This window comes from Sycon ciliatum, chromosome 7 (genome assembly GCF_964019385.1).
Source record: "Sycon ciliatum chromosome 7, ocSycCili1.1, whole genome shotgun sequence".
Lineage (NCBI taxonomy): Eukaryota > Metazoa > Porifera > Calcarea > Leucosolenida > Sycettidae > Sycon > Sycon ciliatum.
The window spans coordinates 30844246-30860239 of NC_088649.1; the positions used below are offsets into that span (position 1 = coordinate 30844246).

General features: G+C 47.8%; 1 protein-coding gene across 1 annotated transcript; it reads right to left on the reverse strand.

The window, feature by feature from the left end:
- Positions 1-12643: 12643 nt before the first annotated feature.
- On the reverse strand, positions 12644-15356 carry LOC135820658 (uncharacterized). Its single transcript, XM_065333681.1, has 5 exons — positions 14884-15356; positions 14686-14770; positions 14261-14315; positions 14066-14169; positions 12644-13146 (listed from the first exon to the last, which is right to left on the reverse strand). Exons 1-4 carry the CDS (start codon positions 15018-15020, stop codon positions 14132-14134), a joined length of 315 nt encoding a protein of 104 aa, XP_065189753.1. The 5' UTR covers positions 15021-15356; the 3' UTR covers positions 12644-13146; positions 14066-14131.
- Between the last annotated feature and the right edge of the window lie 638 nt (positions 15357-15994).

Sequence of the window (15994 nt, forward strand, 5' to 3'; positions counted from 1 at the left end):
ACACTGGTGCACACCTCGTCCAGCAGCCGGGCCGTGACGTCCCGAATACCATTGTGTCTAATGGAGGGAAACCCTCCATAGGGGCACGACAGGGAATGCGCGACAGTTGCCTCTTGGCCGCAAGAGCAGTGTGACGGTACCCTGGCCGGTGTCCATCCGTAACGGAGGCAGAGTCCGTCCCAAAACTCTCCCTTTGTTAAAATTAAAATGATATTTCTTAAGTGGACGGCACGTCAGCCAGCTCGACGACCCTTTCTCCTTCGCGACGTCTATGACATGTCGCAGCGACTCCGACGCACTGCCCGATATCGCGTCGAATTCCAGTTTCTGATGACGTCGAGAAGATGCCTTGGCGTCTCTCTTGGCCGATCTGATTAACACTACCGAGTCACCGATGGAGCCATCCCCTGACAAGATTCTCCGAGACAAAGGGTTGGTCATCCGAACCGACGAGTCGTATTGTTGGCATAGGGACACAGGGTTAATCAAACCGAGCCCACCCAGACGACACGGCAAAGCCATAAGCCGTCGGAGGGTGTCGCCTGGGGGTGCACGGCAAGTTAAGGCGGGAATCAGTTCAGACTTCACAATGTCCTCCAGCGGTTGGAACATGGGTTCGGGTACCTTCATGGTACGACAGAGGAACGCCCATCTACCCCTGAGGCCCGTCACATACGCAGAATACGCAGCCTGCGGCTGGGTTTGTGCAAATACTGCTAGCTTCTTCAGTTCCCCCATCCATTCGTCCACCTTTGTTTTGGTATAGCTTTGAAGAAAGCTGTCCCTTCCGATTGCTGCGCCAAGATATCGTGATCCCTCGTCCGTTATCATTACACCAGTGTCTCGAAACAATTCAGTCGCCTCCTGGTAACACCTTTCCTTGACGACAAGGACCGATTTCTTTGGGTTTACGTAATATCCATATGCCGGTCCTCTCTTGTCCATTATGTCCCACCATAGACGGAGTCTGCGAAGACGAGCAGCAGCGGATGAATCGTCCGCGAACCATGACTGCACCGCACCCGCCTCATCCGCCAAACGTATCAAGGGCATTATTCCCAACGCGTACATGTACATTGCAAGGGGATCACCCTGTGTTGTCCCTTCTTGCGACAGGATACTTTCACCGCCCACGTAGAGATGAGCTGGATCACGGTAGGTATTAATTAGAACGGTAGCAAGTGATGGACACAAGTGCCGAACATTTCTTAAGCAAGTCTGTCGATTTAGTCTGTTGAACGCATTACTTGCATCCGCCATCAGAATTCCTTCGGTGTCATCCAGCTCAAAGGCCTGCTGCATCGCATGTATTCCCGCCTCTATACCGCAATCCTGGCCAGCGCATAGCTGTATACACCCAACCGCCTCTTGAACGGCTTGGCCTACGACGGAGAGGATGGCCTTGCTTATAATGCGTCGAGTGACCTCACCTATTCCAATCGGCCGGACACCGGGTTCCTTGTCCAACGCTATCAATCTGCACGCAGTGGAAGCCGACAAAGATGCTGGGTGCACGTACGTGGAGGCTAAACGCCTTGCACACGATGCTAGTGCATCGCAAAGGCCCTGGGAGGCGTCAGAGAAACTAGCGCAAAAATGCCTCCAGTTCTCGGCGTCAACACCACTCGGCCCCGCAGCACCCTGCGTACCGAGCGCTGCACTCTTAATCGACTGACGTCCAAGGCTGCTGAAATAGATCGGATGAGGTGGAGCAGGTGGATCACCACCAATAACGGCGTCCTCGCTCATCGGCTCTGCGGGTGGATGTTTGTCTTTCAGGATATCCCGGACAGTGCGTCCGTCAATCTCGTCGTCCAACTGATGCACGCCTCCATCATCACCGCTTGTCAAGCCACGGAGCGCCTTGCCCACTTTGCCCGCGGTGACATAATCTGTAAAACGCCTAGCAGGGTCAACCGACGGACCCACTGAATCACGTTTATGTTTGTTCTTGGACGATAGAAGAGAGGTCTGTATGGTGTCCGCTTCCCGTTGCAGCTCTGCAAAATCTCCCTTCGACCACTGGTCCATGCGGCGCTCAAGTATTTTACCATATTTATTATTGTCACAGTCCGGCTTCTGCAGCATTAGCATCTGGTAGACGGCTGCAATCTTGAGTGCGATCATTTCATACGATCCCCCATCTCCGAAGCAGGAATAGAACGATGTCAAGGTAGTGATAAATCGTCTTCCAATATTTCCAGACGGCACAGAGAAAGCATTCGGGCGAAAGTGAACACACTTGTTATATGCAGCCTCTATGGCTCCAGCTGTCTCCGCTGCAGACAAATCACCAAGCCTGAACGACGGGTCGGAGCTAGCTATGGGTTCCGGCTCGTGCAGATCCAAGCCGGTCCGGACATCAGCTGAGCCCTGCACACGCAAGGTCGACATAGCGGTATTCACTTCAACAGCATCCCCGGACGTGTGCCCCCTGGTCTCCCCGGAAGCAGAGTGTAAGTCACTTGTGGCTGGTACCGAATTACCACGCACAGGTCCCCCAGGCAAGGACCCGGTGTCATACACGTCTGGCGAGCATACTGGAGCAAAAGTGTCGACAGCGGAATACTTCAGGAGTCGCCGGCAAACCTTAGCCTGGAGTAAATCAAGGGACTCTAACTGAGCGGATGTGACCCTAAATGACCAGACAGGAATGGCATATTCAATTGCCGGACGCACATACGACTTATACAAGAGGAGAATATGGGACGATGGTAAATGTCTGCCCATGAAACATAACAGGTTGACTCGTTGCTGAAACTTCCTGAAGATGGTATGGAAGTGGTCATGGAACTTCAAACCATCACTGAGCTGTACGCCGAGATGCTTAGCAGAACGTCCAAAGGCAATAGGAACGCCGTCCATTAAAACAGAGGAGGAGTCAGGAATGTCATGATTCGAAAAGATGAAAGTCTTTTCTGGAGTAAATTTCCCATGGATATTCTGAGCCCAATTCTGGCAGCTGGGCAGATCCTGCTGGAGGTGGGACATGTTCTCATCTAAGGAGAGGGATGCATTATGAGCATTTAGAAGAGTGACATCATCAGCAAAGAGAAAGGGTGATGTGTGGTTTACTATGTCAGGAAGGGAATTGATATACAAAAGAAAAAGCGGAGGGGCAAGGTACGAACCCTGGGGAACACCACAGTTTAGCATATATTGAGAAGAGTGAGTTCCATCCAGCTTCACATTTAGACTACGGTCAAGCAAGTAGGACCCAAACCAGGCGTGTGCCTCTGGTGCCATGAATGCATTCATGTGGCGCAGGAGCGTAGGATGATGTACTTTATCAAACGCTTTCTGGAAGTCGAGAAATGCACAGTCAAATCTCTGGCCTCTATCAGAGAGACGGGCAATCTGATGGGTCAAAAGAATGAGTTGATCCGTAGCTGATCGTTGTGGAACGTAAGCAAATTGACTGGGCGAAAGTATGCAATTACGGTAAAGAAAGCTGTTCAGCTGATGGGCTATGCGGGATTCAAAGAGGCGGCTGATGGGATGGAGCAGTGAAATTGGACGGTAGTTCGTGGGCAAAGAAGCACTTCCTTTACCCTTAAAAAGAGGAATAAACATTGCTGATTTCCATGCAGTGGGAACTTGTGATGTAGATAGACTGGAGTTGAACAAGTAAGACAAGGACTCGCATACTAAATCAGCCATGGACCGGAGTACTGGAATAATATAATTCCTTGAAGTCGATTTTCGAGACGAAATATGCGTAAGGTCATAGTGGACTTGACCTGGTGAAAATGTTGGCATCTGGAACCGAGGAGTGGTAGTGTCAAGGGAGGAATCTAAACAAGGGAATTGATTTGCTTCTTGTGGTAACGTACACTGATTGGCGAAATGCTGTGCAAGAAGGTTCACCTTTTCCAATTGCGTGTTAGTCCGGAGGAAGCTACGCGTACTGCTGCAGATTGTCTACCCGCAACGCATCACCAATAACAACTTATACACAGAAACAAAACAATCTCCAGTTAGTGCCACATGCCGGCGACGCAGGCTGCTGTGGTTTGGCCATATGGTGCGAGAGGGTCCAGAATCCGCCTCGTTCCAAGCACTGGAGCTATCAATCAACACAAAGGACATAAAAAACCCCGTGGCCGTCCGCCATTGCGGTGGATAGATACGATTCGGCACGACCTGAAGGCAGCGGATCTCTCCGTGGAGAGCGCTCTCCAAGCTGCAGGAGATAGACTAACTTGGCTTGACACTGTTGACAGATGCGTCGACTCTGCTCCTGTCTAACAGGTTCAGGGAAGATGCGAGCTGTGTTTATTATTATTATTATTATTATTATTATTATTATTATTATTATTATTATTATTATTATTATTATTATTATTATTATTATTCCCAGGCTGTTGTCGAACACTGCAGGTATATTGTTCCTTGACAAATAGCGCCACTCCACCCCCACCAAGTTGGGACCATGGCAGGGATGTGTTGGCGCGGTCAAAACGGTACAATGTGTAACCAGGAATCGCAATAGCCGCATCTGGTATATTGGGCTGGAGCCAGGTTTCTGTCAAGCAGATAATGTCGACCGATTCTGACTTGACTTACTGTATGATTTCCGCTTGCTTGCTTATAAGGCTGCAGCAGTTAATAGTGCACAGTGTTATTGCTCTAAATGCGGTTTTTGGAGATCCCCGTAGGTCCTGTGCAGAAGAATTACCCATATAAAAACCGCTCTCTGATCGGTTCTGAAAAACTTCTACTGGTGCGGCCCCGTCGTAAAAGTAAGAAATTAGAACTGGCGCATTGTCCTCCCACATGTGAACTGATCCACCTGAATCGCGATTGACGGGACCCGAACGCACCAGTAGCACGACGTTCCTACCTGTGGATGCAGCTGGGGACGCTGGTCCATAGCCAAAGCCCAGGCAAAGGTGGGCTTCGGGGTACTGTAAGTGTTGTATGAAAACTTGATCAGCGACGGCGCCGGCCCACTGCTGTGACCCTGTGCCCTCCCGACCTCGTGCTACTGGTGCGTTCGGGTCCCGTCAATCGCGATTTAGGTGGATCAGTTCACATTTGGGAGGACAATGCGCCAGTTCTAATTTCTTACTTTTACGACGGGGCCGCACCAGTAGAAGTTTTTCAGAACCGATCAGAGAGCGGTTTTTATATGGGTAATTTCAGTTCTTTTTCCGTTCCCTCCCCCACCCCGAAGATAAACATGGTGAGCACGCGCGCGATGCACTGTATGTAGCCATGCGACTGCACACTGATACATTCCAGCCCTCCCCACCTCGCTACCCCGCATACAGACACATTGTGACAAACACGCAAATGCACATGGCACACACATATGGGCACGCACACACACGCGCACACACACACACACACACGACCCAATCAGGAAATTCTTGATGAACATTGTATAATGCCATGCAAAGCAGTGGCCACCGTACTTCAGGAAGTCAGTTGTGAAACAAAAATAATTCAACTACAATGTGTAGGTATTAAAGCTGGCGGCCAAAGCACAACATTGCAAACCGTGATGATATTTGCCTAAGGATTGCAGTTTGCAGACCACATCATGGAAGCAGTGAATATAGAATGATTGTAATATCATACAAAGACAGCAAAGAAGTGACCACCATACACCAGAAACTTGCAGAAAGTCACATACCGTATTTTTCCGGTTGTAAGTCGACCTTTTACGACTTAAAATAGAAGGAGAAAGGGTGGGGGTCGACTTACAACCGGGATTCGACTTATAACCGGGAACTATCAGAATCTTACAAAAAATGACCTGAACTGCATTCACGAGTGCACTATGTGTACACATTTTTCCAGTTTATTGGTCTTTTAAAGGGGCACTCCGGCTTCATTTTCGACGCCGAGTTTTCGATGCCAAGACGAAGGTAGGTGAAAGAGAAGACCCCTCGAACAAGAACGAGTCTCCAGAAGCGATCGAGTCGAGCAGGAAGACGACTTTTGAATTTCGGCCGAGCGAGCGCTGATGACGTAATGAGGGATTAGCTTGCCAGTGGAAATGCATCTGCGCACATACATTTCACACACTTTTTGGCCAATTTTCAATCGAAGAAGAGGTTGTTTGCTATGTTCTCCCAACGCCGTGAGCGATCCCGTCTTCTATACCCTTCCAGGTACCCTGAAGGTCCTCCAGAGGAGAATTTATCTCCATCAAAGCGTTGTTGATCCGCTAAATTCGTCTCGAGACATATTCACCCAGTGCAGTGCTGATAAATGTAGAATGTTGAATCTGTGATAATTGTCGACGATGGAGAGAGAGGCTTATAGCCGCTGTCGCAGGGAGAGTGAAGCTGCTGGAAGTAACAACAGGGAGCCCGTTTGTATCACCTGAACAACCAGACTTCAAAGCAGCTTGACCAAATCGGAGGGTGCCTCGTTGCTTATCGTGAATATTACACCGACATGAATTACTACAAGTATACTGGTGAGTTTTTATCTTGTTTTGTTCGTATGCTAGTACCCTGGCCTGGAGTTCTCGTTAGCAAATTCCTATTCCCTGGCGTTTTCTAAACATTCCGTGTAGGACTGAATACGTGATCAAGTATTCCGATTTGGGTAGATGTGGAATTTGGACATGTATTTTATTATTATTATTATTATTATTTTGCTTGTTCGCGTTGGCATCAACCTGCATAAAGCAGGTATATAGCCTTCGCTTAAGCTGCCATAAAAAAGAAAGCTCATCCTAAGCGAGAGGGCTAGAGGGAAATCTAACGATAACGATAACGAGATACAGAATACAAAGAAATCCAATGAGTTCAACGCACAATTCAAAACAAGAAAGAAAGGAAAGAAAAACAGAGCCGAATCTACCGATTGATCCATCAATCGACAAAGGGGACTAATCCGTTAGTGTTGCAAAGTAGAAGCTGATTATAGTTGCAGATCTCCAGGCCAGGGCCAGCATATTGCCGATTCTGGATAGGTCTCCGCAGCATTTGATGTGGTAATTATCATAATGTTTGATAAAATTGTTAGAGTATCTAGTATCTAGAGTACCGAGTATCTAGTATCTAGAGTGTCTAGTGTAATTGTATCCGTTATTATTGTTAAGGGTATCTAGTGTAATTGTATCCGTTATTATTGTTAAGGGTATCTAGTGTAATTGTATAACTTCAGCCATTACACACAGCACACATTAGTTCCTTCCACTTTCGACGATCCTGGGCGAGCTGCCTCAGTGCAACTAGATCCTCGTGTGATGTGAGGGAGTTTGTGGATCTGGAATTTTTCAGGTCGTTGTTGATGGATCGCGGGAGTGTTGTTCTCGGGCGGCCTCGGAACCCTGAGCTTCCTGGCTGAAAGTATGCTGACATAGCCTGCTGGACCGGGGATGAGGTGTCTAGTCGAAGCATGTGGCCAAGCATTCTCCACCTAGCAGACTGGATGATTCTGCTGAGTGGCTTGGAGCCAGTGCGCTTGTACAGTGCTTCATTGCGTATTATACGGGGATATTTGACCCCTATGACTGCTCGTAACTGCTGGCGGTGGAACGAGTCAAGTTTCTTTTCTTGAGTCTCTGTCAGGCTCCATGTGCCGCAGTTATAAAGAAGTATTGGGAGAATAAAGCTGCCGTATAACCTAATCCGAAGGGGTTCACGGGCATGGTTACCTCTTAGCCATATCACCCACAGCTGATGTAAGGCGCATGTTGCTAGACGTTTTCTCCGACTGATATCTTCCTCCACTCCAAGCATCGATCCTAGTTTGACCGTGTTCCGCCATCGCTCGTCTACTCTGTCCTTTTCTCTTTTAATTGTAGTATATTCGGTTTTGGCTTCATTCATTTTTAAATTGTATTCCGCTAACGAGGATGATAGTACGGGTTGATTGTCATGCAAATATTGTAGACTGGTGCTGATGAAGTCTACGTCATCCGCATACGCTGTTTCATTGGGCAATTGAAGCTGAATATCCAATGCTGGTCGCGGTGAGAGTCGCTCTCGAATCAACCTCAATGCAGCCTCGAGGTAGACAGTAAACAGGACTGGCGATAGAGAATCACCTTGTGGGGTTCCATTATGTGTGACTAATGGTTGGCTGAGAATGTTATTCAGCTTTACTTTTATTGTGGTGTCTGTCAGAAGGCACTGGATGATGTGCAGCTCATCATGATCAATGACTGTTGACAGTACATCGATCAGCCTGGCCCTTGATATAGTGTCAAATGCCTTTGACATATCAATGCCTAAGATTGAGATCTCCGACGCAACACGCTGGCATCTTGCTGATAACCACCGATAGCTATATACCACGTCTCCAGTACTTCTCCCTGACCGGAACCCGCTCTGGTTCAGTGACAAGTACCCGTTGATAGCTGGCTTGATCCGCGTCAGGATGACCAATGAAAGAAGTTTACGTAGGGTGTTCAACAGGGTAACTGGCCTTACATTTCCAGGAGGACCTCTTTTCTTTCCCGGCTTTGGTATCGGGATCAGTAGCCCATCGCCTAGCTTGAGTGATTTGTCTTTGGCATAATTGTTGAATGTAGTGGCAATGTTCGAGAACAGTGCTGGATTTTATTAAAAAAAATATTTTCCAAATAGAGCGTTTGTAGAGAAATGGTTGCCCAAATACAACAAAATTTATTCTGCAGTTCTACAACTAACTTGTACTGAAATCCAGTCGAAGTAAAGATGATTCTTCATGACAGTTGGGGTCAATGAAATCTGATCCAGGCATAACGAATGGTGACGCCTGCCACCCCGAGAACGAATGCCCATTTGGTGGGGGATACCAAAGTACTCGAAAGTAGTGCGTGTTTCAATGTGGCATGGAAGTTTTATATGATCTCTGGTCAATGCAACATACGATAGCCATCATGAATTGCAGGCCTCGAACGCAACTCCGACCCGAATTGGCAGTTCCCTAAGTTAGATGCTTTATAATTCCATGGCCCCAGCTGTAGTTATAGAGGGTTTTTTGCACATTATTCTTATAGTCGATAGGTTTATACTGATGGCCACAAACAACGGCAGTTCAAACTTCACTGATGTGTTCATGAGCTGAGAGATTTCTCTGCACTATTTCTGTTGTGCACACAGGTCTGTCCAATATGCATTGACCGTATTGGGTATGGTACCTGCTCTGAGAAGGGAATCGCTGGAGCCACAGTCCAACTATACATTCAAGAAACAGAGAGGAGCCATCTTTGCAAGCTGATACCTGATGTGTACCGACAGAATTCTCACGAGATAGCTTACAGACTACGCCTGGTGTATACTTCATAGTACTCCTTCGACTACTGTCTAGAATCAAGTCGACTGAAGCAAGTTCAAACAACTCTGGCTTCAAACGAGCCGTCGATTAGACAAACAAAACATTCTCTCATATACTAGAGCACTCTGACAACTCACGACCTATTCCTAACGATTGCCACCGCTTATAAATATGTAGAGTACTGATTGGAATGTGCTCACAATCTCAACAATCCAGTGCTATAATTATTTGAACTATGTGTTCCTTCCATAAATGTTGTATCCACATATAATCCACAGTGCTGCAAAGTTTCAGAGTTCTCAGGGTATCAAACAAAATTATTTCAAATACAGTGAAATAGTTCGTGGACATTATAGCGTAACTTGTAGTTCCCTGGTCCTTTTCTTTGCTATAAATTCATCCTTTGCTCTCTAGCCACCGGCGAGTCCAACAGTGAAATTGTTAGTTCCTATTTATGTGGGTATGTGGGGGGGGGGGGGGGTGAACATATTTCTATATAAGGGACCTGCAACTGTAATACCACAGTACAGTAGATAGCAAATATGTAGAAAACAGAAATGCATGTTCCCATCATTGTACATGGACGGGCGCAGCAGGCCGAAGCTATCAGCCAGAACAGGATTTACAATCGCCTAGAGATACTTGAGCTATTCCAGTATTCTCCGTGAGCTGTCCCATTCCACAATGGTTCATGCCACCATTATTTCTGGTAGTATCCATGTGCATAATTCCAAGAACATCTCGGATTCTTCAGCAATTTGTGCCACGGCAAAAGACAACGCTTGACTCGGTCACTGGGGCTGTCAAACTTCGCATCACAAATGAACTTCAATTTCTCATCTGGTTCAAGTATATGTACTGCCATGACTTGACCATGCTTCATCCACAGCTGGGCGAAGATTGTGGCGTTGAATTCCATAGTGCACCTTCTTGCTGCCATGCAGGAATATGTTGAGAGAAGTGAACATATTTTTACTAAAAAAACAACAGCCACTGAAGAGGATAGCATTAGCAATAGCCTTGGGTGAATTTCCTGCAGGTACACGTTGTTGGTAGGACAACTGGTCGGTCTCCATATCGTCAAGTTCAGAAATCACCTGTACTACACATCTTGTAGAAGGGGCTGATCGAAAAATTTTCTGATCATAAAATTCACTAAACTGGGGGCGAGACAAATAGTCAGTACTCCCCGATTCCGTCTAGCTGCTTTGATCAAGTGATGCTAACAAGCTCCCCGTTGTTACTTCCAGCAGCTTCACTTTCCCTGCGACAGCGGCTATCAACCTTTCTGTCCATCGTCGACAATTATCACAGATTCAACATTCTACATTTGTCAGCACTGCACTGGGTGAATATGTCTCGAGACGAATTTAGCGGATCAACAACGCTTTGATGGAGATAAATTCTCCTCTGGAGGACCTTCAGGGTACCTGGAAGGGTATAGAAGACGGGATCGCTCACGACGTTGAGAGAACATAGAAAACAACCTCCTCTTCGATTGAAAATTGGCCAAAAAGTATGTGAAATGTATGTGCGCAGATGCATTTCCACTGGCAAGCTAATCCCTCATTACGTCATCAGCGCTCGCTCGGCCGAAATTCAAAAGTCGTCTTCCTGCTCGACTCGATCGCTTCTGGAGACTCGTTCTTGTTCGAGGGGTCTTCTCTTTCACCAACCTTCGTCTTGGCATCGAAAACTCGGCGTCGAAAATGAAGCCGGAGTGCCCCTTTAAAGGATTGGGATGTTATAACCTCCAACAAGGAATGTTTACATGATTTGTTGATGTGTTAATAGCAGGGAGTGGTTAGTAGTGCTTCTTTGGGTGAAAACTTTAAAACGCAGAATTGAGACCTCCGGATACGGGGGTCGACCTATAACCGGGGTCGACTTACAACCGGTAAAATACGGTATCCAACAGATAGAGAAGTGAACAGCATCTGGTACAGCCCACACAAAACCAAGCTGACCTGATACTCGTCCGAAGATCGTACGTGGCAGATCCTTTTCAACGATAGCATCATACCAAGCGTAGACGATGGTAGACCCGTACCCGTGTGCTTGAATCGGAGACGATCTGACGAGTTTGCTGTTTCTGATTCGAGCACCCAATTTTCAAGTAAAAAATCCGGAGGAAATACGACTATTTTGCTGCGTGCTGTAGCTTGTGTTGTAGCGCACCCAGGTTCTGAATTCCTGCTAGGTGGGTCAAGCCAGACTCTCTTCCTTGTTCCATCGCCTCTCCAAAAGTATATTCTGACATTGTTGAGATTTACAGATGAGAAATTGCACACCTGTCAAATCGTTTCTGATTCGAGCACCCGGGTCTACGTTGCTCCAAAAAGGGCACTGCACTTTCTGTTCCACAGTTGCTGTTAGCGGTCGCCAAAGGCACTTGGTAGGCCGGTAATTGGGTCACGTGTCAACAAAGTGTCAACAACGTGTCAACACCGTGTCGACCACGTGTCTTTAGCGGTACACTAATTTTGGTGTCCCCAAACTGAAAACATCGAGCACCAGTATGGAAAGGCTTTAGACAGAAAGCCTTTCCAATTACCTGACAAAAGTCGCTGGATATCCTGCTGAGATACCGGCTTTCAATCAACAAGAATTATGTCAAGCGGAAGGGTACATCTTATTACCCGTATAAAAACCGCTCTGTGAGCGGTTCTGAAAAACCTCTACTGCCGTACTGGTACAGCCCCGTCGTAAAAGTAAGAAATTAGAACTGGCGCATTGTCCTCCCAAATGTGAACTGATCCACCTAAATCGCGATTGACGGGACCCGAACGCACCAGTAGCACGACGTTCCTACCTGTGGATGCAGCTGGGGACGCTGGTCCATAGCCAAAGCCAAAGCGGCAAAGGTTGGCTTCGGGGTAGATCTAAGTGTTGTATGGTTACTTGATCAGCGCCGACGCCGGCTGTGATCCTGTGCCCTCCCGACCTCGTGCTACTGGTGCGTTCGGGTCCCGTCAATCGCGATTTAGGTGGATCAGTTCACATTTGGGAGGACAATGCGCCAGTTCTAATTTCTTACTTTTACGACGGGGCTGCACCAGTAGAGGTTTTTCAGAACCGCTCACAGAGCGGTTTTTATATGGGTAATTTCAGTCCTTTTTCTGTTCCCTCCCCCACCCTAGCCCAGCTCCGAAGATAAACATGGTGAGCACGAGCACGATGCACTGTATGTAGCCATGCGACTGCAGTAGCACACTGATACATTCCAGCCCTCCCCACCTTGCTACCCCACACACAGACACCTTGTGACAAACACGCACATGCACATGGCACACACACACACATGGGCACGCACACACATACATACACACACACACACACCACCCAAAGAGGAAATTCTTGATGAACATTGTATAATGCCACGCAAAGCAGTGGCTACCATACTTCAGGAAGTCAGTTGCGAAACAAAAATAATTCAACTACAATGTGTAGGTAACCTGGCGGCCAAAGCACAACATTGCAAACCGTGATGATATTTGCCTAAGGATTGCAGTTTGCAGACCACACCATGGAAGCAGTGAATACATAATTATTGTAATGTCATACAAAGACAAGCAAAGAAGTGGCCACCATACACCAGAAACTTGCAGAACGTCACATATCCAATAGATAGAGAAGTGAACAGCATCTGGTACAGCCCACACAAAACCAATCTGACCTGATACTCGTCCGAAGATCGTAAGTGGCAGATCCTTTTCAACGATAGCATGCAGGTGTACGTTACACGCATGGGCAAAATCTGACCGTGTCACCGGCATACATTGTCATCACATGCATACCCCACAAGTTACACACATGCACAGTAGAAGCACAATAAAAGCAATGGAAAAATATGAAGGGGTTGCTGAAGCATCTTCACACTTCAATTTCAGACTTCGATGTGGTCGTCACGGGGTGATATACCTGCAAGATACAAGTGATACAGAAAGAAAGCATAAGGTCGTGAGGTAGGCTATGAGACACCACAATTGGGTCACCTACATGTATGTTCAGGGCTGGTGTACACACACACGCAGAATTATCATAATCGAGAATTTCCCAAACTACAGAAGAGCAATGAAATCCATTTGCATGCACAGGAGCAATTTTGCAGTATGATGCGCAGCTCGGGAATACACCTGTTGGCAATGGATTACATTCCCATTGGAATTCCCATTCACGTGGGATTCACAGAAGCAATTTGGCAGTGTGCTGCGCAATGCAACACGACCTGCGATTCTGCGTGCGATGCAAACTCGCACAAAATACCATTCACAGAATCACGACAAGACGTCGGCGATGCAACAGCGCCTTGCTGACGTGCCTCAAGTCAAAACTCAATGAGAATGCGTTTGTCGGTTACAACTGGTACACATGTACAAGCAATTTCTGAAAATGCTCCTGTGAATCCTGCTTTAAGCAGTGCAGGAATGTCCCTCCTCCGCCCCCCCCCCCCCTCCACACCCTCAGGGAACTTGACAAGGAAGGGTGGTCTTCGCGGTTCCCAACATCTATTTGCAGTTTCTGGTCTCCACTATGTCTTTTCAATGGGGATTTGTACGTACCATAAAAGCAAGCCTAAAAAATGAACAGCACATTTGCCGTTCCCCCACTGGGGAGGATGCGTTCCAAAGCTATCCTGACAAGATATTCCGAGAAGCGGTGCTGAGTGCAATGCATTGTGAAACTGAAAAAGCTGACCAAGCCGCGGCATATAACGTCCAAACTTCAATTGTAGTTCGCCAGCTGACTACTTTCAAACTCCATGTAGGTCGGAGAACATCTGGCTTAAAAGTTGACAACAACGCCAACGGCGCACGCACATAAGCAATGGCCACCTTACCTGTACTGTAGCAGTACTTCCGAGTTCCCGTATGGGAGTTCCCTCACTGTGTGTGCAATAGCAGCCTCATCGGACCAGTTCAATGCGACGCGGACAGTCCGACACTGAGGAGGACATTGAAGAAGTCAGAGACAGGAAGAATGATTGATTTACAATTCAACTAGCAAGGCTGCACACCCACGAAGTTCCACTCACCATTGTGCCGTCCTTCTTGGAATGCAGAAATAACGCTTCCTCTCGAGAACGCAGCCTGTGACAGAGAAAAAGGAAGGAGCATCGCCATCGGCATTGGTCCTCTGCTATCACCGATTGCCGAGTTGCACAGTTCACTCTAACAAGACTGAGGATGTTCAAGAACTCCCCATCCATACCATTATTGGAGTAAGAGGAAAGGTCAGATTGCCTAGTTCCTAGGGCCTAGCATTCCTGGATGCCAGGATGTTCTGCCCCCCCCCCCCTCTCCCCGCTCCTCCCTTCTACTGCCTGGAAAGGGCAACATATGTGACAGCGTTCACCAGTACAGTCGGAGGAGAACATGGGAGAAGGCAAAAAAGGGCAAAACACATGAATCCCTTATAAACAAGCAGTGGCAACTCTAGCACCAGCAATGTTGGACTTACATCCCAGCCATTGCCGCCGGATTCAGCGGCTTCTTCTTCTTCTTCGTCTCCCATCTTGGAAGCACTCCTTCCCGTAAGTTCAGTCCTGGGATCGGGAGTACAGTCGGAGGAGGACGTCGGAAAAGGCAAAAAGGCAACACACATGATTCCCTTATAAGCAAGCAGTGGCAACTCTAGCACCAGCAATGTTGGACTTACATCCCAGCCATTGCCGCCGGATTCCCACGCTTCCTCTTCGTCGTCTTCCAGTTCCCAGGTTCCATCTTGCAAATACTCCTTCCCGTAAGTAAGTGCAGTCCTGGCCTGGGTGGATGCGCAGTACATTGACGATGCATCGATGGCGGAGATGGAGCAGGTCAGGGAGCCCTATAGGGGTCCCGAGAGCAGATTGTGGCCAAATTCGGGACGATGCCGGACGCCAGTCAGTATGAAGTAGCGAATTGCGGACCGCCACGTAGATTGGGGTCGCGGGGTCATAATCCATGGGCACTACTCGTACGTTGCTCCAAAAAAGGGCACTGCACTGTTCCACAGTTGCTGTTAGCGGTCGCCAAAGGCACTTGGTAGGCCGGTAATTGGGTCACGTGCCAACATTGTGTCAACAACGTGTCGACCACGTGTCTTTAGCGGTACACTAATTTTGGTGTCCCCAAACTGAAAACATCGAGCACCAGTATGGAAAGGCTTTAGACAGAAAGCCTTTCCAATTACCTGACAAAAGTCGCTGGATATCCTGCTGGGATACCGGCTTTCAATCAACAAGAATTATGTCAAGCGGAAGGGTACATCTTATATCTTATACCTTTGGCACGGAGCTGCTTGAAGGTAGGCAAGGCACGACGTCTAGTGTCTTGCTGCTGCCTTGTCAAAATCATGATTGATGTAGATACTGTGCGTACTATGTTTGAGCCCAAAACGGTGCTTCAGAAGCCTAGCTTTTGTTCCTGGGTCAGTTCGAACGTGAACCAGCCGGGGTTTGTTCTCCAAGGGCTTCCCGATTCGTCTCACGGTAATGGCAGTTGGGTTCACTTCGGGCACCAGCCCGCTCACAAGCTGGGTGAGATTTTCCCCATCGGACTCCGGACGTCCTGAGATGATCACGTTAACTTGGAGGTCATGTTGCCGGCGCTCTTCCAGGACGATTTCTCGTACGGTGTGGTCGAGTTGGGGCCCTGCAACAGGTGACGGGTGCGTTCTGGATGCATCGGATCTCCCAAGAGACTCCACAGTGCATGTTAGTTTGCGGTTGCGGTGCTCAAGCACCTCTACTCTTTCCTTGAGTTCTTTGCATGTATTCTTCAATTCTTCA